Genomic DNA, 25,646 nt, shown 5'->3' on the forward strand with positions numbered 1-25,646 from the left:
TAGCCAGATAATTGGGTTGATAAAAGACGGTTCTCTTACTCATTTCTCATTTTTAATGCTGACTTTTATTTCGTTTAATTGTAATATTTTAGGTTATTATTATATTATTTTTATTTATCTAAAAGGCTATTTCTATTTAATTTAGTGTTTGTTTTTGCATGGATGTTGCGCTGCGAAACAGACCGACACAGTGCAATTAAGCCTATTTCATTTAATTTGAGCAGATAATATGAGAAGTTGTTTAGCCAAAAAATGTGATCTTATTTGCAGAGATTATAGATATAAATAAATAACACGCTTTAGCCCGTTTGTTAGAAGCGGGTTTGGTTCTGGTCATTTGAACTATACTTCATTTGTTTGATGTTTAGAGTTACCGACACTTTGTTCCAGTCTGTGTTTCAGTGTGTAGGAAAAAAATAAGTGTTGTTTTACCTGCCTGCGCTGTTTTTTTTTCATTGTTTTTGGGTTTTTTTTTTTTGTTTTGTTTAATTTTTTTATTATTAGTGCAATCAGGGCCGACTGTAGGCATAGGCGCCCGTGAGCACCGCTCTGCACTGTGCTGTGCTCCGACACCTGTGTAGGCACACTCCCCCCCCCCCCCCCCCCCCCCCCCCCCCCGCCCCCCGCCCGCTCCTCCAAACAAGATGAAAGATTCGACTATCAGTCGACTATTGGCAGATTCGGACGAATCAGATTCGACTATAGAAATCCTTAGTCGGGGACACCTCTACATTTTTAACAGTTTATTCTGTTTTTATTGAAGTGTGTTTGTACTCTTCGTGATTATGTGTTTAGCATTATTTTGAATGTTTGGATAACTTTCAAACTCTGTAAAGATAGACTGCTCTGAATTGGAATGATTGCCTTTTGCATTGTATAAAGTTTTGAAAAGATCTTTCCCTCTCGTGTGTTTTTCTTTTTTTTCTGTTTTTCTTTATGAACTGGGTGTCACGATTTTACATTGTCCAGGTTATTGTGATTGTGCAAGATAACGGATCATCTCAGAGGAGTCTTCTTGTCGTCGGCCAGTTGGAAACAAGAGGATTTTCATATTCATATTTCAAAATATTCTTTCCAACTTTAGTCCCTCCACAAAGCAGATGTACCACTTAGCAGTTCCCAATGGCTTTCAGTTGTCATGTAAGCATCAAAATATCAACGAAAAGCCAGCAATCTAAAGTCAAGCGGGTGAGCCTTCCACATGAAAATCTTATTTGAATGCAACTTAATTTTATTCTGACTTTGTCATTTTTTTAAGGGTTGTTTTGAAATCAGATTGTACTTGCTGCTGCTTCCAGTTCTCCCTTAACTGAAAGCTTTTATGTCAGTAAACATTTGGGATCAGTAAAAGTTTCACTATGTAAAAATATGTTCAGCTAGTGACTGAAATATATATCCATCTGTACCAGCCAACAAAATTGTATTGTTTGCAGTAGTTACATGCTGATGATTTGAACAATGATGACGCAAATGAAGAATGAAGCTTCTAAATAACTTTTTTTTTTTTAGCTGAGCATGATTACAATGCTTATATTTTGGCAATATTTTTGTTTGCACTCAATTTAGCTCGACTTCGGATTTTGATGTTTCATGCTTTTATTTTGAAGGCACTGCTTCCTGTCTTGACGTTTGACATTGAGCTCTACAAGAATAAAGAGACATCATGGAGGTTCAAAAGTCAGGGACAAAAAAAAAACTGCAGGTTTTTTTTTTCAATTAGGTAAGTTTTGTCAATCTGTTTTAAGGTAATTAGGGGTGAATTCACTTACTGAGTCATTGATGTCATGTTTTATTGTGGCCTTGTTCATTTTGGTTTGATAATCATTCACCAAGCTTTATTTATTAGTGAAACAGTTTGAATCTGAAATGAAGAATGCATGCACACACACACGAAGGAGGGTTTTTATTCTCAAGAGATGTGATGGAAAACTGGGAACTCAGTGTGTCTATCTCAGCATCTTGATGATGAGATTCTCGTTTCCAGCAGTGCACAGCTGCTTGATGGATTCCTCCTAAATGTCAATCATCACTATTCTGTCGCAACAGATGAATGAGCAGAGATCAATATCAGTGTTAAACATTCAGACAGGATACATTTCACACGTCGTGTCCGTTAACTGTTCCGAAATATAAAAGCGATATCCTGCTTTATTATACACATCGTTCTTGACTCAGTTCATTACCTGCAGTTCCCCCTCCGTCCACTAGAGATCAGTATGGTGCTGACTGTTCTTATGAACCGCACTCCTAAAAGTAAAAACTGAGGAAGCAGCTTTTCCTCTTCCTCTCTTTACTGTCGTCTTGGAATCGCAGAGGAAACATTTTATATCCTGCTGCAACAATGAGGAGTTCAGGCTTGGAGAGAGTTTATTATTACCCAGAGACTAACTGCTGCTCTGTGAATTTTCACCGTGTTTGAACGAACCGCGTCGTACGAGGAGGAGACTGATCACCAGCTGGGATTTCTGGAAGATCTCCTGGAAAACTAAAGAAGTTACACAAAACCGGTAAGAGGAAGTGTGAATGAACACATGAATCTGTCTTATTTGGCCATGTTTGTTTATCCAAACAGAGGCAGTAGTTAGAGGTGCATTCGAGGCGGAGGCATTGTGTGGGTGTGTACACACGCACACTCTCTCATTCAGGTATATTGCATTACTCCAACAGTCTTCAGCTGGAACAAATGCTGCTGCGACGTTACCTGTGCCAAGGCACAGCAGCTCAGTACATCCTCATTTCCTGAAGCCCGAGGGCGATTAACTCCCCCTGCAAATCAAGCAGACAACTGAACATCAATTCAGCAAAAAATAAACAATACAGCAGCATCAGATCTAAGGTCCCAGTCAGGGCCGTTTCAAGCTTCATGGGGGCCCTAGGCAAGATGTTGTTTGGGGGCCCCTATTTTTTCAGACTGTAATGAAGAGATTCCTAACCCTTTAGATGGTCTACTAAGCCGAGGCTACAGTTAAAATCAAACGTCTTAATAGTTGAGCCACTCAGACAAGTTAAACCGATAAGACTATAATACAAGGAAAATCATCCTCTATATGTCAATAAATAAAACAGATTAAGAATTTATAAAAGAAAAAAACATTTACTTTAAATAATAAAACATAGCAAATCAACATGTATTTTAAAGTTCAACAATCAAAACAAACCACCGCTTAAAATAATACTTAACACTACAGTCTCACACTCCGCACAACAGCTAATAACAAACTATTCACAGTAACAGTCACAGTGTATTGCGTTCAAAATGTCTGCTTCCTAGCTTTCTGCCATCTTCTTTTCTGGGAAACGTAAAAACAGAACTGATCTGAAATGGCCCTCTACTATATCAGTTCTGAATGAATCAGAGAAAACTGACGGCCACTGGCAGGTCAGCTGGATCAAAAACAGACAGCTGACCATGTAAATGTGCAGCTGATGCTTCCTGGGCAGAAAGAGGTTCTAAGGTAAGTGATTGTTCTGGAGTTTCTGGACAGAAGGAGGTTTGGAGGCACTTGATGGCCCTGGGGCTTCCTGGTCAGGATGTTCAGACGATCTCTCAGGCTCGATGTCTGGAGCGCCAAAATATTTTAGAATTGCTCCTGCAACGACAAAGCTCATGGGGTTATCAAGAAAAAAATAGATTCTGAGTACATATTCTATTTTATTATTACAGCGTTGTTGCAGTAATACAGAAAATTAAAATTATCTGTCTTTAAACTAAACATTGTGATGTACAGTGTCCCTTTAAAGTTTGTACCCAGTTACAAAGTTGCCACTTTTAAGAGTTTTCTGCATTAGTTTACCAATTGTACTAAATTAATAAAACTAAGACAAATGAACCACTGCCATAACAGTCTAAAATAAGAAGAAAACACCATGCCTAGTATTTATAGATCACACTCATTGAACACATGACTTGTATTTGTTTTTATTGGTTTGATATTGTTTTATTGGTTTTAAATTATGTACTTATTTTTATTCATATACTTTAATTATTTTGGAGCGCACTTTGGTCACTGTATGTGTTGTAAAGGGCTCTATTAAATAAATGTTGATTGATTGATCGATTAAAAAACAGACCTTTAAAAGAGTTCTTTAAATTAAAAACAAAAAAGTGGCACAGTTTTAATTAGAGTCCTATACAATACACTCTAAATTTAGTAAATTAATTCTAACTAATCATAAAATAAAGTGTAAAATATGTGAGAGACAACTTCCACACAGAGCAGACTACTACAACGACATGCCTCCCTCCTTAGAATCTGAATGAACGGCTCTACGGTCCGGAGTCAGCCAATCATTCCCGGCAAGACAGGCCAGCTTTCATGAGACAAAGCTTAAAGCTGAGTTTGTGACGAACAGATAATAGCAGACAGCAAGCTAACATTTATCCAACACTAGATAGTGCAACAAATAAACAAACTTGCAAAAAGAAAAAAAAAAAAAAACAAGTTTCACCTCGACCTCTGCAGCCCACATCACCAGCAATTGACTTACCTTTATCCTTTGAACGTTTTTCTTCCTCAGTCTTCTTTTTTTCCGTTTTTCCGCGCCGCTGGGCTTTCTTTTTGATACCATTATGGTTTGTTTTGTTAATCCACTCGCTAATGACGGGGAGCTGTCCATCATTCCCATCGTACCTGTCGGCGGGCGCTACGTGACGTCACTTGCTGTGTGACAGAGCGGTCCAACAGACTAATAATGCCACAAATCATTGCCTCTATGTTTTCTCGGCTGAGAAGTAACCATCAGACGGGTGATTCAATGTGTTTTGACCCGTGTTGGATCTCAGTTTGAGTCTCACAAGTTCCGTTTTTGAGACTGAGTGCTCCCCGCTGGCACACAGTCAAGTCAGGTCTCAGTGCATTGTCAACCTCTGAGAACACTGAGTTTCTTTTCTCTGAGAATAAACTCTGTTTACACACCATCGAGGGGTGTTCAGTAGTTTGGTATTACTTCAGCTCCAGTTTCAACTTTTGGGTTTTCCAGTTTTTTGCCACAATAGATGCATTCAGCTCTTATTTTGTTAATTGCTCCCATGAAGCCAAATTCTATCTACAAATGGAAACTTTCACAAATTACTTGGTGGCTGCGTTTGTGCTTTTTTTGGCCTGTGTTGGCCCACGGGTCTGAGGTTTGACACCCCTGCCATAAAATCAAATCTTGCATCCATTTCTTCTTCCTCATTGTCAATCAGTAGATATGTGGCAACAGTGCCATGGCACAGTCCAGGTGCTTTCCTCCTCAGAATCTTTACCCAAGTAAACAATGGTCTGCTGCCCCCACCCCCTTCTTATTATCTCTCTTATTTTTATTTATTTATTTATTTTTATTGCACATACTGCAGTTATGCTCCACCATCTACAACTAGGGTTTTGTCTGCATCCTTAAAAAAATCCAAATCACGTCCATACTTTCAACTTTGTCGGTTTTGTGTGGGAAAGCGTCTCTGGAGCTCTGACCACACATGAACGTTCTGCCACGTTTTCAGAAGCCAAGCCTCATAAACTTCACATGCACGCCTGTCGTATCACTGTGAGTTATTCAAAGTGCATAATCAAACATGGTTTTAGTTTGAAACAGTAATAATAACCTTCACAAATTTAGTCTCTCATACAGGACTGCTGTATTTTCCTCTTTGAGAATGTTAAGGCTCGCGTTTCGTTTTCTTTTGTATCATTCCGCCTCTGTGGTTCTCTTCTCCTCCTCCAACTTAGCATTTATCTCATTCATGTTTCACTTTATCCTCTCACTTCTTGGTTTTTCCTGTACATTCTTAGATTTCAGCAGAGTTAAACTATGACTTTGGTGGTAGTAGTGATTCTCACCGTGTTTTGTTTGAACTCTAAAAGCCTCAGTATGCTCCCCCGTCGCCTCCACGGCGTTCCTACGACGTCTACGCTGTAGCCCTACGTCGGGCTACGCCGGGGCTTGACGTGCACCTCCCGAAAATCGTGACTTCGTGTCAAGGCGACACGTGGTGATGTGAACGTCGAGGGCTGTGATTGGTCCGCTTTCATGTTGTTTATAGAATGAAGTAGAACTCACCCTGAATGCTTTTCTGATCTGAACAGTGCTTCGGGAGAAATTCAGATCCAAAATTGAGCGGCGCACATCCCTATACTGTTAGCAGTGTTAGCACTGTTAGCAGACGGGGCTGTGTGTATAGCCACTCCTAAAACGGCTTTAATTGTCCAAAAGCTCATTAGTTTCACCAATATTTCATCATGGTCCGCTCACGCCACTCCTCCACGACAGCCCGGTGTCGTCAGATATGTCATATATGCAGATATATGTTCGGTAAGTGAACGCGTGTCTAGATATGTACGTCTAGAGATCTATGTCTATAGATCAATGTCTTGGTAAAATCGGAGCTACGGAAGCCGCATTGTTGTTGTGACTGCCTAGCGGCGCGGCAGTGAAATTGCAGAGGAGGGTGTTCCCTTGACACAGAAGCAAGATATGTTCAGTAGCGGCGTAGGGTTGCTGGCGTAGGAGCGACGGGGGAGCATACTGAGGCCTTTAACTTGAAGTCCACTATCATGTCTCGAAGAGTGCAGATTATCTCTAAAATTGCAGCGTTTTGGTCTGCGTCAGAACGGGAGGTGGTTTCGAAGACAAGGTTAAGCTGTTTTTCGTGCCCGTGATGTTTGTTTCCATGTCTTCAGGCCTGCAGTAATGGTGTGGGAAGAGTGCAGATCTTAATTGAGCATTTTTAGGATTTTGCTGTACAAGATGCTTATCGTACGTCTGTTGCCTCCGCCATTTTGCCCAGCCAGCTGTGATGAGGTCTAGGGTTATCAACGTTAACAATTTTTTCTACATGTGTAATCTGTTACACCAGGGGTGTCCAACCAGTCGATTCAGTCCTCTGGAACTGATGTGGAGATTGTCAAGTCCTCTAAGTTTTTGTGCTGCTCCGGACTTGAACAGAGCGTTCTCTTCGTATGGATGTTGTGCAGGATTTCACTCAAAGAATCAGTCCAGGTTTTCTTTCAGTTCTTTTATTGTCAACAGTTTTTGGTTCCTTTATCCCTTTAGGTTTCTTTTAATTTCTTAGCCCTTTTGCGGGTTCTTAGTTTCTTTTGGCTCTTCTTTTGGTTCTTAGCTTAGCTCATAGTCGTTTGACGGTTCTCAGGTAAATAAAACCTTAAGGGAAACAAAAACATGCTCAATTACTCCCAGGAGTAGTATTTAGATTTTTTTTTAAATTTTTTTACAAAGTTGAAGAACTAATAATGATCTGGCCATAAAGGACCAAGTAACTTTAACAAAGGTAGATTCTAAATATTAAACTTACTTAACAGTTTAAGGTAGCAAATTAATACAAAAATAAATCAAATGCTTTTCCTCACAACACATTAAACTTAAAGGGGCTGTATCATGCTTTTTTAGCTAGTCCAAACCTATTATAAGCATTAATAGTGGTGTCCCGATCCGAAATTGATATTGGATATTGGTCTGATATCAGCCAAGAAACGAGTATCGGATTTTATCAGATTGCATGTAAAATCTCTGATATAAGCACTCCGTTAAGCTGTCCATTTTCCGCTCCAGCACTTCTTTCCATAGGTGATTCTGGTTCACATTCTCAAAACAGTAGGTGGCGGTAATGCACCTTGGCGTTGATGCCGTGTGCCATAAATGCCAAAGAAGAAGAGCACCCGGATCCAGCCAATAGAACGTCTCTGATCCAGCACGCAGAGCCCATACGCTCGCAACAACACCACCACCTATGTGTGTGCGCTACTGTAGGAGCAGGATGTCGGCCGCGTGGCAGTATTTTACCGTAAAATCGGACAAAGACGTTGCAGCTGAGTGCAACACTTGTCATGCACAAGTTTCCCGTGGTGGCAGAGAACCCGGAAAGTTTAATACAATCAGCCTCATCGCACATTTGAAGCATAATTTTTTTTTTAAGGGAAGACTAAGAGCAAGTCAGTGAAACTGGAGCTGTGAACAATTAAGTTTGAGCAGTTGAACAGTTGAGAATATTGTGTTGTTTTTGTTTTCATCTTCACCTTCAGTTGTTCCCACCATATACTGACGGTAAAAAAATAACTGAAGTGGACTTGAATTGTTTGCACATTAAAAGTATGATTTGATTTTATTGGAGTAATTTAGGTTGTTTTTCAGCGTATTCTAATTTTTTTTCAACTGTAGAGCACTGCACGTATTATGTTAAAGGTTAAAATTTTTGTAACCAATTCGTTAATAAATGGGTCAGTTTTTCCTCATACCTACTGTTGCTGACTATTGTTCTCTGTGTAACACCACTTGATCAAGCCTTTTCCAACATTCCACACTACAAAATAAATGAAAGTGTGTATGATTCGCGCTGATATTGTATGGGACCAATATCGGTATCGGCCAAAACTCAAGGTTGCAATATCGGTATCGTATCGGAAGTGAAAAAGTTGTATCGGGACATACCTAAGCATTAACATGGTAATACCGTATTGGCCCGAATATAAGACGATGTTTTTTTCCAGAAATTGCATCCTAAAAAGTGGGGTCGTGTTATAATCGCGGACTTACGGTAGATGGTCAATACGCATCCGTGCCGCTAGATGGAGCCAAAGAATCACTGACCAGAGAGCGAGTGGAGTGATGAAATGAGATCAAATGATCTGATGAAAATTGGCGGATCATCTGGAACAAAGGGGCTCGAATGCTGGACAACTGAGCAAACAACAGAGGCGAAGTTATGATACCAACTTTAAACTGATGGTGATCAACGCAGCAGAGTCATCAAACAACTGTCAAGCTGCCAAGAGATATAGTGTAGCAGAGTGCCTCGTTCTTATTGGAGAGCACAGAAATAACGCTTCCAGAATGCTAACGCTATGAGAAAAGCTTTCCGTGGTCCCAAGAGCGACGCTTCAGAGAGACTGATAGAAGGGTGAGTGAATACGTCTCTGAAAACGAAAAGATGGAATACCCACCACCAGAGCCTGATTCAGCTGAAGGCACTGGAAAGTTATTTACATCATTTATGCAGTTTGGACCCCTTGAGGCTTCTTATTTGTTGCTTATTGTTTCTTATTTTGAGAAAGAGAATATATTTATTCAATACTGTAGTAATATTTTTTCATTTTATATCTCGTGAAATGTTATCTCAATTGTGAGTTCTGAATTTATAGTAATTGTATAATAAAAAGTTGTTTTATGAGTGACCTGTTTTCAGTATTTTTTTTTTTTTCACAAAATGATCTTTGAAAAATAGGGGTCGTGTTATAATCAGAGTCGTCTTATATTCGGGCCAATACGGTAGTTTATTTTTGGCGCTAACCAAAAGTCATTTTGTGTGAAATAAAAGATTTTCCGGGGCTAATTCTGAAACCCAGAAGAGAAAACGCTCTGTTTCACTGAAAATCCCACCTCTCCCCCCTGTGAACTTGGACTGAGAGCGTACTTCAGCCAATCAGCGCTTCAAAACAAATACGCTGGCTAGCTTCAGCTCTTTAGCTTTGGCTTCTCTATATGCAAAGACACAAGAAAACGTCTTTTCCTGTTAGAAACTCACCAAGCGCAGACTCTTGCTCTTGCTTGATTGTTGCTTTCAGACGATGGTTAAAGTTTATCTCACACAATATGGGAAACTGTGGATCCCTCCAGGCACGACAAAACACAAGTGGTCTTCGAACTGATTTAATGAAGTTTGACGAACTCCATTACAACCGTGAAAACTAGAAGCAAACAATACAATTAGCATTTCAACTCGCCGTATACAAACAGATCACAAACAAAAACAATACAATAAAATACCTTGTTGGCTGCATGCCTACAACGAAGGGATATCATCACCGGATCCTGCTTCGCGTTTCTTGACGGAAAACGTAATCCTTTTGAGCCAAATGGCGAGGTAATTCAACACCGTGTCGCCGCCAACAGAGAAACAGCAGTCCAAACCGGAAGTGAACGGCACTTACGTCACCCTTATAACCCGAAACCGAGACATGCAGCACACAATAATCACTTTACAATTAAAACATATTTCTAATAACCCTCCAATAAATATGAAATTGCAAATATAAACAACAATTATAAATAACTATGGACACTAAAAAATGATGCATTTACACAGACCGTTTTCACGGGTACGGGAGGGGCTGCTTCTCTGAGCAGCGGAAACACGAGGAAAGCTCAAACACACAGGCACGAAGGAAAAAAAAAACGCTTTGGGGCTGTTTTTGATGAGTGCATGACTATATAAAAAGGTTCAAACATACAAAAAGTGAATTTAGCATGATACAGCCCTTTTAAAGTTCTTATATGAAGCCGGAATGTCCCAGGCGCTCCTGAATGCAAACAAACACCTCCCTTAAGCCAGTGGAGATATTTGTGCAAATCACCATTCCGCAGCGCTTACCGGCTGTCTATCCAAGCCGAAGAGGTTTTACACAAGATAATCCAGAGAGGAGCACTTTTCTGTTCACTTTCAGTTTGTGAACTGTGTCCTGCTCTGAGCTGTCTCCTGCTCCATGCAGGAAGGCTGAAAGTCAGGTCTCCTCTCCACCCAGCTTTCCGGGGGCATCAATCAGGTGATTGAATTCACCTGGTTTTTCTCCTTCCTGATGGGGGATGGGAGGCAGAGCCAGCTCACAGCCAATTTTGACAGAACAGAGATTGTTACAATAACTTTTCATTCTCTTTTTCTTTCATTCAGCGCTACACATCATCCATGTGATTCCATTACCAGCCTGGCCGATCAGATGTGGGAGAATGGACCAAGACTATGCTGGGCTAACTGAGGCTTTCGAGGTAGGTAGCAAGCTTTAAAGGCCCGGTTTACATGGGTGTTTGTTTGTTTTTTGATAATGAAAACAGTCGTATTGCATGCAGAAGCGCTCCATGTTCAATCCTCGTATACAAGGGCCCCAGCTGAAGCGGATTATACGGCCTCCTCCCAAATAGACGATTTACCTGTGACACGCGCAAAAGGTCTCTGATGGAATTTTCAGATTCTGATCTGTAGCTTTGCTGTTGGCAGTCCTCAGCACCAAGCAGAGTGTTTCTATTTCATCCCAAATGACCACCAGAGGCGATGCTTAAAGCACTGGAATGTTCCCTTCGCGCATGCGCAGTATAAGTTGTATACTGTATAAGTTCGGGATCGTGACCCAGAAACAGCTCCTTATTTCTTCTCGCGTACAGTTCATACACATTGTGGATTGTGGGACATGCCTGTGTGGCATCATGATGCACCATCGTTGGGAGCCTTGTGACCTTCCAGGTCGGAGCTGCGTTGCCTGCTGATGCCCTCCAAAGGCTGTGACGTGTTGCAGTCCCAATCACCTGCTCTGCAATGCTGAGGCAGCGTTGCCTGCGGTGAGAGATTCATTCATAACCTCCCGGCAGAAGGTGATGTTGCTGAATCTACTACTCTTCATGACTGAAGGGGGGTTGCAGGTCGCTCCCCCATTGTAGCGTGGTCGGTGTTGCTAGGGCTCAGGAATGCTTTTCGCGTCCCTTGCCTGGCTTCAGGAAGTGAGCAGAGGTCTGGCTGGTGTGATACTGTGCTTCTGACTGTTGTGTAGCTGCATTTGAGCTCCCCGCTGTGCGAGGTGCCGCCGCTGCCGTTGGCGAGGAGTACGGTGGGTGGGGGCGTACGGCCGCTAGTCCGGCTAGGCAGCTAGCCTGTGATGTGTGTTGTGGTGTAAGAGGTCAGCCGCCTCTTGCAACCGGCAACTGCGTGTCTTTCTGGTCTGTTGCATGTACAGCCGCTCTGGCAGGCGGACGGCGGGGCCGGCACTGCCGTCACCACGTGGTGGGCGAGAGGTAGCATGCGGCCGCTAGCACGTAGCTTGGCTGAGCGGCTGATCACTGAGTGAATGATGTATGTTGTGGGCAGGAGGCACAGTCTCCTCGTGCACAATCGTTACGTGCGTCTGATCCTTCACGCCCACCCAGCTCCGGCGGGTGGCAGCTGGCAGACGCGCGAAGGGTCAGGGTGCGTATCACTGTTTCTGAGGCTGACGCCCCCGCGGTACTCCTGCGTACTCTCACGGTAGGTGGTACGCATGCTGTGAGCGGTATCTCCACTGTAGCAGTCCTGATGCTGTAGTGGCGTCTCTGCTGTGTCAGTGCCTACACTGTTGTGGCGTTCCGCTGGGTGCAGTATCTCCGCTGGATGCGGTGTTACGCTACTTGCGTTGCCGGTGCTTGTTGTGCAGCGGACCGCTCTTTGTTCTGCCTGAGCGGCGGCATAGAACGGCGGCGGCCGTTCTTGGTGCTAATTAGCAGGCATTGCTGTGCGGCTGGCATTTCTAGCCTGCCGCCCAGTCCTTTCCCCACACCCCTTGGTCAGTGTGTGGCGCCGCACTCGCAGGAGCAGCGGGGCTATCATTCCCCCCCCCCCACCCACCCACTTGGTTTGCCGTGCAGGTGGCATATGCCCCCTTCCCTCGGCTTATCGCACCACCGTCCCGGGCACCTGATACAGTGAGGAGCAGGTGGACCTGGTCGACTGTTTCTTTCATTTTGGTGCTGCCCGGCTGCTAGCTACAATCTGCGTTTGCCGTGCGGGTGGCGTATGCCCCCTTCCCTCGGCTTACTGCGCTAGCATCTCCTACCCCGGGCTCAGCTGCAGTTGCTGTGCAGGCGGCGTATGCCTCCTTCCCTCACCTTCCGTGCTGCCATTACTCTGGCCTGCTGCGTGCACGCAGCACTGCAGTTGGGCAAGAGGTGAGACAGAGCCGCCTTGTGGCCGCTCTCTCTGTTGCTCATGGATGATGTCTGGTTTGGTTGTGCAGGCGGCGTACGCCCCTTCCCTCAACCTCTGCAGACAGGACGTGCCAGCTCTCACCGTGGTGTTACCTGTGGAGCCCCCCTACAGGGGCCACGACCGCTGTCCCAGTTGCCTTGGTCCTGTTCACCTCAGGGAGGCGCAGTCCGACAACCAGTGCATGGGCTATGGCTACTTGCCCTATGCGCGGTGGACTACTGGGCTGGCGCAGGTCTCTTCTGCTGCTGGGGGTGGCCAGCCCACCCCCCCCCCCGGAGGGTTGGGGGTTGGGGGGTTGGACTCTGGCAGCCACGGATGGCGCGGCTGAGGCCGGCCTTGAGCATATGCCTATGTGGGTCAGCTATAGCGTCCCTCAGCTATCGCACCACCAGTTCAGTTGATTTTGCTGGTGCGCGGTGCACTCCCCGCTTCTGTCAGGTGATGCCACTATAGAGGCTGTTGCAGGAGGGAGCTGCTGAGCAGCCGTTCCCTCACCTGGACGGGGCCTTCGCTGGGACCCTGGCGTTTGCTGTGCAGGCGGGGTGTGCCCCCTTCCTTCAACTTACTGCATCGCTATTGTCCTCTTACTTTCTGGCTGCTGTGTGTACCACCTCCCCGCCCCTGGTGGTGGGACTGATGGCGGATGATGGAAGAGGGGGCTGCCGAGGGCAGTTTTCCCTCTTCTGGATGTGCCTTGCCGTTGTGTCGCCTCGTTGTGTGCACCCACCGTTCCAGCGGGTGGCACTGTGAGGACGGCGGACAGTGCAGGAGGCCACTGAGCACTCTGCCTGGGGTGGCTTTCTGAGCTGCTAGCCCGGTGATTTGTGCTGCACCCCCCGCTCTGGTGGGTGGGACTAATATGGGGGCTGATGGAGGTGGGGGCTGCTGGGCTACAATTCCCCTCCTGGACAGTGTACTATTCATGCACTCCTCACGATCCTCGCTGTGGCGGCATGGCTAGCGTTGGTTAGCCGTGGGTTGTAGGCTGCATGTGCTGCTTCCCCTGCATTGGACCCCGCGGTGATGGTTCCCACGCAGTGAGTGTTGGCTTCCAGCAAGTGATGACTTGTAGGATGGAAGGGAGTTGGGGTCGCCATGCGGCCGCTCCCTCTCCCAGATGTGGCTCTGCTACTTTGCTGGCATGGTGATGTTGCTTTGGCTGTGCAGGTGGCGTATGCCCCCTTCCCTCAGCTTCTCGCACTGGCTCGTCTTGTCCTACCGAGCCACGCTCTTGGTGTCGGCCCGGAGCCTTTGGCTGGTGATGACCCTTCCCCAGGCTTTCTACAGACCCGGCTGTTGTGGTTGACGACCTGTTTGGCCAGCCTGCAGGGGCCTCACGGCGCTGGCGGGCGCCCTCTCCTATTGGACTTCCCCAGCAGGAGTGTGGTGCCTCCATAGGGGAGCTGTGCATTTGCGATGGCTTACGGAAGCAACCCATTTTCTGCGGTGTGAGCTTGGTTTCCTTTGCTCCACAGGTTGTTCCACAGCAGGCCATGGCGCTTTCTCAGTGGGAGGGTTCTGCTGTTTCTGTGCGGAGGCCGGTGGGGCACTCCCGCCCTCGCTATCTCTGTCTTGTCCTGGTGTCTGACGGGCCCGACTCACTGCTGAGCAGCTGTTCGGAGAATGTCAGGTGGACCACCTTGAATGCTAGGGCACCATCTACCAGGCGGCTATATGGTAGTAGGTGGAGGTTGGTTGCACAGTGGTGCAGCGGCCAATGGGGAGGACCCGGTGCTCTGTCCGGTCCCTGTGGTCCTGGACTTCTGCAGTCTTTTTGGACCGAGCCTGGTTCCTGTTCACCCTGAGGGTGTATGTGACGGTGGTATCTGCCCGCCATACATCGGTTGCAGGCGGCACGATTGGGGGCCCCACTCCAGAGTTGGTTCCCTCAGTCGGACTTTGAAGCTCACCCCCGAGAGCCCCATGGGCGCCCGCCTGGGATCTGCATCTGGTGCTGGAGAGCTTGTGTCAGCCTCCCTGTGAGCCCCTGGCAGCAGCGGGGCTGCAGTGGGTGTTGCGCAGGACGACCTTCCTGCTGGCCATGACCACGGCGTAGCGTGTGGGGGAGCTGCACGCTCTGTCTACTCTCCCCGCATGTCTCCGGTGGCATCCGGCTGGGGCGGGCATCACGCTGTGACTGCCGCTTCCTTCCGAGGGTGCTGTCGGGGCTGAGGACAGCCAGCCTATGCAACTCACTCTATGTGGCCCCCGTCGGACAACCCGGGGGGCCAGCCAGGGCTCTTGTGGGGTGCTGCATGGCTGCTATGCAGATGTGCCGACATCTGGCCAGCCAGTGGTCTTAACAGAGGCCCTCGTAAGGGCTTTGTTCTCTCCAGGCAGCGCCTGTCCCACTGGGTTGTGGACACTGTTTGCCATTCCAGGCTGCAGGCCGGCCTCTGCCCGAGGGTGTGCATTGCCGCTCCACCAGGGCGGTGTCCACATCTTGGGTCGCCCTGAAGGGGGTGCCCCTGGACGAGCTATGTGCTGTCGCCATCTGGACGATGCCTTGCACCTTGTTCAGGTTCTACAGGTTGGCCGATGTGCCTCCGCATGCACTGCGGGTGGTACTGGGCCCTACAGAGGCTTCTCAGTGAGGTTGGACTCTGGGATTCCTCGTGACTGAGTTGGCATTCGTCATTCCAGTGCTTTAAGCACCGCCTCTGGCGGTCAGTAGGGATGAAATAGAACGAGAGTTACGAATGTAACTACGGTTCTATGAATCCCGGATGACCGCTACAGCGCTCTGTCATTTGGAATCCTCGTGGTTACGCGAGAAGATTCCGTAGGAGCTGTTCCTGGGTCAAGATCCCGAACTTATGCAGTTCCGAGGTCAGCCAGGGGTCACGAGTGACGTTGTTGGTATACATACTCAAACTGCGCATGCGCGAAGGGAACATTCCAGTGCTTTAAGCACCACCTCTGTCGGTTAGTAGAGATTCATAGAACCATAGATACAGTTGCAACTCTCGTTTTATCTGCTGGTTATCTGCTCAAACAGTGTTTAAACATCTCCATTCTACGCTGCTCGAAGAGCGAGTGCTCTCCTGGCTGGCCTCCGTCCTGTGGGGCTCCACTGTGCTCTGCCGGCTGGCGTCCCGGTGTTTTGCCGAGTTATACACCATCAACTGGCCTCCGTCAGTCTTTGAACATCTCGCTGTTGAGCAATTTGCAAGTTCTCCAGCGTTTATGCTCTCAGGGTTTTTATTATTATTTATTAAAAGTTTTTGTCAAACACTGACCAGTTTTTCTGTATGTGTTTGACTTTTGCAATTCTTACTTGCTGTTTATTGCGCACGTCATTATAGGGCTGCACGATTATGGCCAAAATGAAAACCACGATTATTTTTTTCAATATTGTAATCACGATAATTCATCACAGTTTTTCATTATGTTAGGTAAAACATACATTTTTATAGCACTTTTTTTTTTAAACAAACAAGTCTTCAAATTGAAGACTTGCGTCTTCAGCACTTCAGCGAAGTTGGGCGGGCATGTGCACATAATCAAAGATGTTTTAATTTGAATGTAAACAACTGTTGAGGACCATTTCAATGTTGTGAAAGATCACTTTTCCTTAGAAACGAACACATAGAAGCACCGACTGTAAGTATTTACAAATGTTTGACCAGACCTCTGTTCTGAAAAGAGCCGGATTATGACTTTGGAACCTGAACGCCTCACAGCTTAGCGACCGTCACCTGCTGCGTTCTAATTCTTGAGAGCAAAACGATGATCACTGAACAACAAGATGAAGATAAAACAACAAGAGAACAGTAAACAGCCACGCTAAACCCAGAAATTAAACCTACCAGAACAATGATTCCCTCATTCTCTCCAAGCCACCGCTACGCCGCTCAGATACTGAACTGTCCGTCAATAATAACTTCCCGTTCTGTGCGAGACGCTCAGCATTGAAATCTTATTTCCACCATTACAGAAGTTGAGATCGTGTCCCGTCGACTGATGTTGGAGCACGAAGGAATCGTTAAAAGCCAGCCCTAGTTCGTTGGTGGCTAACAGCTAAGCTAACAGCTGGCTGAGAGACTGAGACACCAGTGGCGTCCATCAGCAGGCGACTGTCCCTGAAGGCAGCAGGAGCTGCACGGCTCAGGTTGTTCACTAACGCAGAGGGTTTCAAGGTGTTCCACAGGTAATGAAGGCAGTTTAGGAGGAGTTGAATACTGACAGGTGAATGGACGGTGCTACTGCCTCCGTGAAGCAGGTGCCTCAGATTCTCAAAATCATCTGGCGGGCCAGATATTGTTGTTCGCGGGCCAAAAGTGGCATCGGGCCGCCAGTTGCCGACCGCTGCAGTAAATGTTGATCCTTTACGAGGCTCTAGCGGCTCCTCACCTCCAGATGCCTCAGCACTGTCAATGCCTGCTGCTCTCCACATTGTACTGTCTCATAGTTTTTTCATTTGACACGGCCACTGCTGCTGGGTTCACTCGCTGGCTGTTTAGGCTGCGTGATGATGAGGCCCGAACCTCAGTCGCCCCCTGGTGGTTGGCTGATTGTTGGATTTAGAAAGTGCTTGATTTGACATGCAACAGAGACCACTTTTTCAATTTTAAAACAATCATGTAAATTTAATCGCACAGCCGAAATTGTGATCGTGATTCGATTAATTGCGCAGCCCTACGTCATTACGTCACTACGTGACTACGTGAGGGAACGCATACACAGAGCGAATAAACCGTCCGTACAGTCCTCCCCACTGTGAGAACGGTTTATATGAGGTTCAAGCAGATAATCATTTGGCATCGACGACATCGTACCTCGAAGTGGATCCACTCAGGTGTTCATGTAACACATTTACAATCCGCTTTATCTCGCAATCCAATTATTAAGAGGATTTTTTGGCCCATGTTAATATGCTGAAAGACTGTATTTTCGTACTTGTAGATATGCACACAAAGTTCTTGTAAATGTTAGACTTTAACCTTTGGAGTTTTTTTTTTACTTTACACAAATGAATGTTTTGCTTCAGTAGTATTAAGAATGTGCAACACTATTCCTGGAGAGCCTCTGCCCTGCATGTTTGACTTTTCTCCCAGCTTCAGCACACCTGAACGCATTGAAAGGCTCATTACTGGGCTGTGTTCAGTGCTTAGTGATGACGGAATCCTTAGTTTTTGGTGTGTTGAAGCAGGGAGAAAGCTAAGATGTGCAGGACATTGGCTCTCCAGGGTTAGACATCCCTGATTTATGCGATTCAAACTTCTTTCTTTGACTGAGAATTCAGATCAGAAAGTGTTGTGAAATTCATATATGGTGTAAAATGCGAAGCAAAATTATTCCTGCTATATTCTTGACAAGGTTTTTTCTTTGCTCAAATACAGGCACAGAGGACATAGAAGATCTTTGGGATCAATGGAGATGGATGATGAGGAAATTCACTGTCTCAAGGACAGAGGAAAAGTCAACGCAGACACAGTATGGCAATGGCGAATTTTGTATGCAAAGAAATATTCAACACATCCATTCTTTTACAGTAATAAAATCGGACTGAATTTTAATGTTGCCTCCAGCTCTCACCCAAAACTGAATTCACCATTTGTGCCAAATGGCGTCATACTTGAGGTGTGTGAATTTGCTCGAACGATCAGTAAGAGTCGCATGCACTTCATCCCAAACATTCTGGAAAACAATTTTGATCTTGGATTTGAGAATGATCAACAGCGAATCGATTTCACTGCTCAAATTCAGCACAAGCTGGAAGACTTGATGCGAAATCCTGTGAAAGATAAAAATGAGGTTTTTGCTCTTTTCGACACCTGGAAGACAGAATGCAGCAATAATGGACTGAACAAAGCAACAAGGACACACAAACCTCAGAGTTTCTTCATGGAAATTGAGGTTCTAAGTGAACTTGAACAATTATTGAAATGTTCCTCGGAAAAAGAGACAGAAGAAATATCACGATCACACACTGATGGCGATGATCAGAAAGATAACACTGATTGTTCAGGAGGAGAAATGAAAGAAGTCGTCAATGCGGACATTCCTTTGTTGTTGTTTCCTTTTTGTGAAAACATTGGTTTGAACCTTGGCACGGGGACTAAACAAAGTCTTGATCCAGGCTTGTTAACAGAGAGAGTGATGTTGGAGTTGTTGGATTTTGCACGAGTCTTGACTGCCTCCTTCACCTCCATTGTCGTCAGTGTGTTGGAGCATAATTTTGAGCTTGATCTGAAAAGTCAAGAGAGAAGGAATGAAGTGTGGTTATTGATATCACAGATGTTAAAAAAGGGGAAACAAATGGCCGCCAGTAACACAAACGTCATCCCAGAGTTTGAAAATGAGCCTTTTTTCTTTGAGAGAAACCCATTAAAGAGAGCCTACGTACCAGCACTGTCGACAGTGGAAACCCTTCTGTCAGAAGAGACAAAGAGACAAAAGCTGGATTTCAGTACTTCTCAGGAAAAGATGCCTCCTTCAGTCACAAAGTGCATCATGAAGAAGGACCAAGGACAACTGGATGAAAATGAATTCATTGCGCAAGAAATTGAAACAGAAGAAGAGACCCTCCAAAATATTCCAAAGAAATTTGACATGAACCATGAGGAAATGGAAACAGAGACCAACATGTGGAAGTTCCGTTCCAATTATGTGAAAAGAATCCAACTTGCTTTTTCAAAGGAGTTTTACCCACACTGGAGCTTGGGATTTCTCGAGTTTGATGTTGCGTCTGGGCCACCCAGAAACTTCAACCCTGAAAGATTGACAGCTTCTCATCTGCACAAAGTTGTTCATTTTGCATTAGCACTGAGTTCATCCCAGCAGAATGTCCTTGTGGATATTCTAGAATACAACTTTAACTTAGGCCTGCAGAGTGAATACCAGAAAATAACATTTGCACGTGAAGTCATGAAAAGAGTACAGGAATTATTGGCCTGTGACGACAGAGATAACATTTTGAAAGAGGTGTTTGTTTTGCCAGGTTCTCTGTCATTCAGTAATGTGAAGTGTGAGAGTGATGACAGTGTTGATTCTGAACCTGAAACTTCACAGACAGCTTCAGACCTTTATCCATTCTGCAAGAAGATTGGTTTGAAGCTCAATGTGAGTTTCTGTCACCCAGATAAAAAGCTTGAACTCAACAAACTGACCAACGGAGCAGTGATTGAGGTTGTGAACTTTGCAGAAAAATTGTGTGGAAGCTACGAGCAGATTTGTGTTGATGTCCTGCGGCACAACTTTGATTTTCATTTGCAGATATCAGATTCTGATCTTGCTCAAAATATTCTTTCACAGGTTCCTTTTGCCATTGAGGAAACTCATTTTCGATATTTTTGCGGAAAAACAAAGTTTGCGACCAGAATCAACTTAAATGTCATGGACTCTCAGAGGAACACATCTTCACAAACATGCACTATGAGTTCAGTGAAAGCAGAGATGAACCAGAGTGCAAGTCAACCCGGTGATGTTGAAGCACAAAATGATCCAGAGTTGCTGTTGTGGAAACTACGAGCCAGCCAAGTTCAGCAAATCCTCTCAGTGCCCCACAAAGACCAGTGTCCACTTTACTCTTACAGCAGATGTAAGACATTAGGCATTGATTTTGATGTCGGATCTGGATTGAAACGTCGTCTTGATCCAAAACTGTTGACCAATGGCATCATGTGTGAACTTTACACTTTTGCCACCGAACTCGGGTCATCCATGAAACATTTCATGACAGAGATTTTGGAGTACAATTTCAGTCTGCACTTCAACAGTACACTTCACCGAAGTGCTTTTGCAAACTCACTGATGGAGGCAGTCAGATTGATGAATCAGAAAAGATCCTCAGTCTTGCTACTGAAATCCCTGTTTGATCTGCCAGATGAGAGATTGATTCAGGAAGTGGCACCAATTCATAAGTGCTGCTTTGATAGTCCACATTCTGTGGTGAATGTTGCCTCTCTTGAAGCGAACAATGAGAAAACAAAGTCTGGAAGTGCTCTAATATCCACTTTCCCAGCAACAGAGGTGATAACAAAGCAATACCGTCACTCCAAGAAAACAGGTTTAAGCCTGTGTGTGGATAACGCTCACCCAAAGGTTAAACTGGACAAACATCTACTGACATGTAGAGTTATGCAGGATGTTTACAGCTTTTCTAAAAATCTTTGTGGATTGAAGTTAAAAATTATTAATGATATTCTTGAACACAACTTCGACTTGGACCATCAGAGTCATGTGGAAAACATTGCGATTCATTTTGCTCGAGGAAAGTCCTACGATGGAGATCCCACTTGGTTCCATCGAGTCTTTGATATCAAGCCCATTCCCAAAGAACAATCTAAATTGAAAGAACCACCTCCTGTGCTGAGCAGTGAAAGGAGGGAATTATTTCAAAGAAGGAAACAGGATATGAAAAAAGCGAAAGAACTGATTGTTCAAAGACAACAGGCAGAACAGATGGAGGAAAACATCAGTTCTCATCGCAGTGATTTGAGCACCAGTCAGTCAGGAGAAGACTACATGTGCCCTCTGGAAGAGGACAGAGATTCAGAAAATGATGTGGATGCTCATCAGTGTGTCAGTCAAGCCAGGTGGGACTTTTCCAGTGGAGCACAGATGAATGATGTGGGTAAACATCACCTCACCACCAGTAATGCTGCATCAACTTTGAATGGAAACACAACTATGAGGCCACAAAGTCAGCCAGATGAAAACCAGTTGGCAGGTGATGAGAAAGACGAATATGTTCCAAGAAATTTGCTAAATGGTTGTATCATAGACCAAGAAATGGACCCAGAGCTCAAAATGTGGAAATTTCGTACCAACCGTGCGAGACAAATGCTCCCATTTGTAAGAACTATGTCACATCTGATGTTCAAATATAACTATGCCCATATCTGTGGTCCAAAGCATTGGTCCGAATCAGAGATCCTGCAGCGCCCCAGCCCTGCATGTTTTCCATGTCTCCCTGCTTCAACACAGCTGAATCTCAGGACGGTGCCATCAGCAACTCCATCAGAAAATCTGTTCACAGGCCACTCATTACAATCAGCCATAATGAAGCAGGGAGACACTGAAAACATGCAGGACTGCGGCTATCCAGTATCTGAGTTTGAGACAGTTTTTCTCGACTTTGATGTTGGATTTCAGCCAAAACGAAACTTGAGTCCTGACCATTTGACTAACTATGCTCTACTTTGCGTTGCTCTGTTTGCCCTTGAGATGAATGCATCCCAAGAAGAATTCATGATGGAGATTCTTCACAATAACTTTAACTTACACCTAAAGAGCAAAGACAGTGAGAAATCCTTTGCGAGGGAAGTCATAAAACAAGTAAGAGAGCTTGTTAACTGTGGGGAAGCAGCTAAAGACTTAAGGGAGGTGTTTCGACTCCCAGGCTTTGTGTCATTCAGTGATTTGAATCATCAGACCAGCAGCAGTATTAAATCTGAACCACACCCCACATCAAGCACAGAAGAATGTGATGTTTCTCCGATGGCTGCTCCAAGTTTGTCTGCTGAAAATGAACTGAGCACAGCGACTGAAACTTCTCAGAACAATGTGGATCTTTACCCGTTCTGCAACGACATTGGTTTGAAGCTCACCGTATGTGGCTGTCAACCAAACCAAAACCTTGATGTCAAAAAATTGACCAAAGGAGCAATGATTGAAGTTTTGACTTTTGCAGAAAAATTGTGTGGAAGCTACGAGCAGGTTTGTGTTGATGTCCTGAGGCACAACTTTGATCTTGATTTGCGAAATGCCGATTCAGATCTGGCGAGAAAAATTCTTGAACAGGTTCCTCTTGTTATTGCACAAATAAATCTTGAGCACAATTTCAAAAAATTAACTTCCCAAAGAAAATTTAACCCAATTGACATAAACTGCCAGAACAGTCCAAGTTCAGAATCATGCAGTACTGGCTCCATCAGAGCAAATATTGACCACAGTATGAGCATCCACTGTGACATTAAAGTGCAAAATGACCCACATTTGCTGCTGTGGAGACTACGAGCAAATCGTATTCAGCAGATACTCTCTGTGCCTCATGGAGAACAATGCCCGTTTTACCCATACAAGAGATGTGTGAAATCAGGCATTGACTTTAATGTAGGATCTGGACTGAAACGTAATCTTGATCCAAAGCTGTTGACCAATGGTGTCATGAGTGAACTTTGGACTTTCTCCGATGCACTGCTGTCATCTCAAAGGCATTTCATAACAGAAATATGGGAGTACAACTTTCATCTAAATTTAAAAGGTGAGTTGCACCGCAGTGCCTTCACCCAGCGATATGTGAAATTACAAAAAATGTTTTCTCGGCACTCAGTCTTACGAAAGCTCTACCAGTTGCCTGATCCAACGTGCATAAAGGAAAAAGCTCCATGTTGCCGCAAATGTTACCAAGATCGACAAGACGATCCTGGCGACGTGACATGTCGTCATCCACATATCATGACTGACCAATCCACTGCTGATGCTAACTGCCCAGAACGAAAAACTTATGAGGCTCCAATCGCTACTTTCCCAGCAACTGAGATTCTAACAAAGCACTGCCGTTCCTCTGCGGCTGTAGGACTAAGCCTGTGTGTGGACAGAAATTACCCAAGAGGCAGACTGGAACAGCGTGTGCTGACTAAAGCAGTTCAGAAGGAGATTGAGTTATTTGCCACAAGACTGTGTGGAACAAGATTGAAGAACATTTGTGACATACTTGAACACAACTTCCAATTGGGCATGTCTGATCAATTTATGACTTTGGTATTGCAATTTTGCACCAGAATAAGAGCAGATGCTGGAAAACCCACGTGGTTTGATGACGTGGTCCACTTGGAGGTACTTCCTCCTAAAGACAGTTACCCAAAGAAAGAAGTTTCTGTTGAGCAGCGAAATGAAAGGAAGGAAACGCTCAAAAGAAGACAACTGGATATGGTAGCAAAGAAGAAACAGAGGAAAGATCCAGTTGTAAAAATGCCATATCAGAGGACAAATAAAAACATGGATCCCTATCCCGTTTGCAGAGAGATTGGCCTGACCTTAGAAGTGTCATCACAGTCTGGAGAAAAAGAAAAACTGGACCTGTTACTTCTGACAACATCTGTCGTGTTTGAAATACACAAGTTTGTGTCAAGGAAGTCAAAGCAGTCCTATCCCAAAACTTTGTATAAAATTTTAAACTACAACTTTGCTATAAGCTCTCAACATCACAGAAAGCACAAATTTTCTGTAGACACTGCATCCAAATTTGTCAAGTTTGTCAGTAAAGGTAGAAAGAAAGGTGTGGAGGAAGTCTTCAAGTTGCCTTTTGTGATTTCTGAGAAGTGGAGGACGCCCAGAAAAACACAAGTGAAGAAGAAAAGAAATGACTGGTTCAAGGTGAAATTTTTGAGTTCAGGGAAGTCAGCTGTGCAATGTCATCCAAGTGCTGAAGGTGAGGGGCCATCATATTCTGAGAGAATCACTGTGATGCAGCATGGCCTCCTGGGTGCAGACTGGTCCTACGAACATGCAGACATCAAAGAGGAGATGGATGATCCACCAAGTTATGTACCAGAAATGGACTCTGAAGAAAACTGTCCATCTTGGGGTGATCCTAGTGGATATTTGGACAATCATTGTCATGAAGATTTAGTCACAGTTAAAACTGAAGAGTTCAGTGGGAATATGTACCTGACAGAATGTCCATCTGGAAATGTTGATGTAAAAGAAGAGCCACAAATGGAAAGTAGCCGGGATTATTCCCTGTCTGCACCACCAGTGTCTGATACACACCAGAATATGTCATTTTACCATTCAGACCAGTGCATGATGGAAACAGAATACAGCACTAACAGTGTTCAGTGTGAACCTCTGCAATACTCTGTGGTGATAATCAAAGAGGAGGAGCAGGAGCATGTGCCAGGTGAATGATACTATTGCAACGTCAAGTTGACATCAAGTGTTCATGTAAAAAGTTTAACCAGCCAGCAGTTATGAAGATGTGTGAGCAGCAGAGTCAACTGGCTGGAATTTATTCAGTATTTGTAAGATTTTGTTTATAAAATCATGTTGACTGCTCAGTTTCAGCGTTATTTGATGCCTTGAGTTTGGGACGGTTGAAAGATGCGTGTTTGAGGCTTCACAACAGCCAGGGTCATTTTGAACGGCTGTGCCAGTTATTCAAGAGGAAGTTGTACCACTGCATAGAATTCAGCTCATTTCTTTCTTGTTCTTTTTATTTGTAATCTTGTCATGGATGTAAATTGAGGTTCCATTTTGAATTTATTGAGTTTGTAAAATCTGTTAGACATGCTGCATTTTTAACAGTTTATTCTGTTTTTATTGAAGTTTTTTTGTACTCTTCCTGATTGTGTGTTCAGCATTATTTTGAATGTTTGGTTAATTTTCAAACTCCATGAAGATAGACGGCTCTGAATTGGAATGATTGCCTTTTGCATTGTATAAAGTTTTGAAAACATCTTTCTTCTCCTTGTGTGTATTTGTATCTTCTTCTTTTTTAACTGGGTGTCATGATTGTAGATTGTCCAGGTTATTGTGATTACATAAGACAATGGATCATCTCAGAGGAGTCTGCTTGTCGTCGGCCGGTTGGAAAGAAGAGAATGCATTGAAGTACATAGAGGCTTGTATACTTCCATTTCAAAATATTCTGTCCAACTTTAGTCCTTCCACAAAGCACGTGTTGCACTTCGCTTGAGTAAGAATTTCAGTTGTCCTATTAACGTCAAAATATCAACAAAAAACCAGCAATGAAGATAGACTGCTCTGAATTGGAATGATTGCCTTTTGTATTGTATAAAGTTTTGAAAAGATCTTTCCCCCTCGTGTTTGTCTTTTTTTTTTTTTTTAATGAACTGGGTGTCACGATTTTACATTGTCCAGGTCATTGTGATTGTGTAAGATAATGGATCATCTCAGAGGAGTCTTCTTGTCGTAGGCCGGTTTTAAAGAAGAGGACTTTCATCTTCATATTTCAAAA

At 44.5% G+C, this 25,646-nt stretch overlaps 1 protein-coding gene across 2 annotated transcripts in view; it reads left to right on the top strand.

Annotated features, from left to right (window-relative positions):
- The window catches only part of LOC115401855 (uncharacterized), an 87,809-nt gene extending 62,364 nt beyond the window's left edge, over window positions 1–25,445 (top strand). Inside the window, exons 1-3 of one of the 2 annotated variants that reach the window (XM_030110213.1) lie at window positions 2,310–2,507; window positions 10,661–10,755; window positions 18,061–25,445. In XM_030110213.1, coding sequence (XP_029966073.1) covers window positions 18,092–24,577 — 6,486 coding nt within the window. In that variant the 5' untranslated portion in view covers window positions 2,310–2,507; window positions 10,661–10,755; window positions 18,061–18,091 and the 3' untranslated portion in view covers window positions 24,578–25,445. Of the gene's footprint in view, window positions 1–2,309; window positions 2,508–10,660; window positions 10,756–18,060 lie in introns of those variants that run through there. The other variant, XM_030110214.1, reaches the window with a different exon arrangement.
- Window positions 25,446–25,646: the final 201 nt, after the last annotated feature.

This window comes from Salarias fasciatus, chromosome 15, assembly GCF_902148845.1.
Source record: "Salarias fasciatus chromosome 15, fSalaFa1.1, whole genome shotgun sequence".
NCBI lineage: Eukaryota > Metazoa > Chordata > Actinopteri > Blenniiformes > Blenniidae > Salarias > Salarias fasciatus.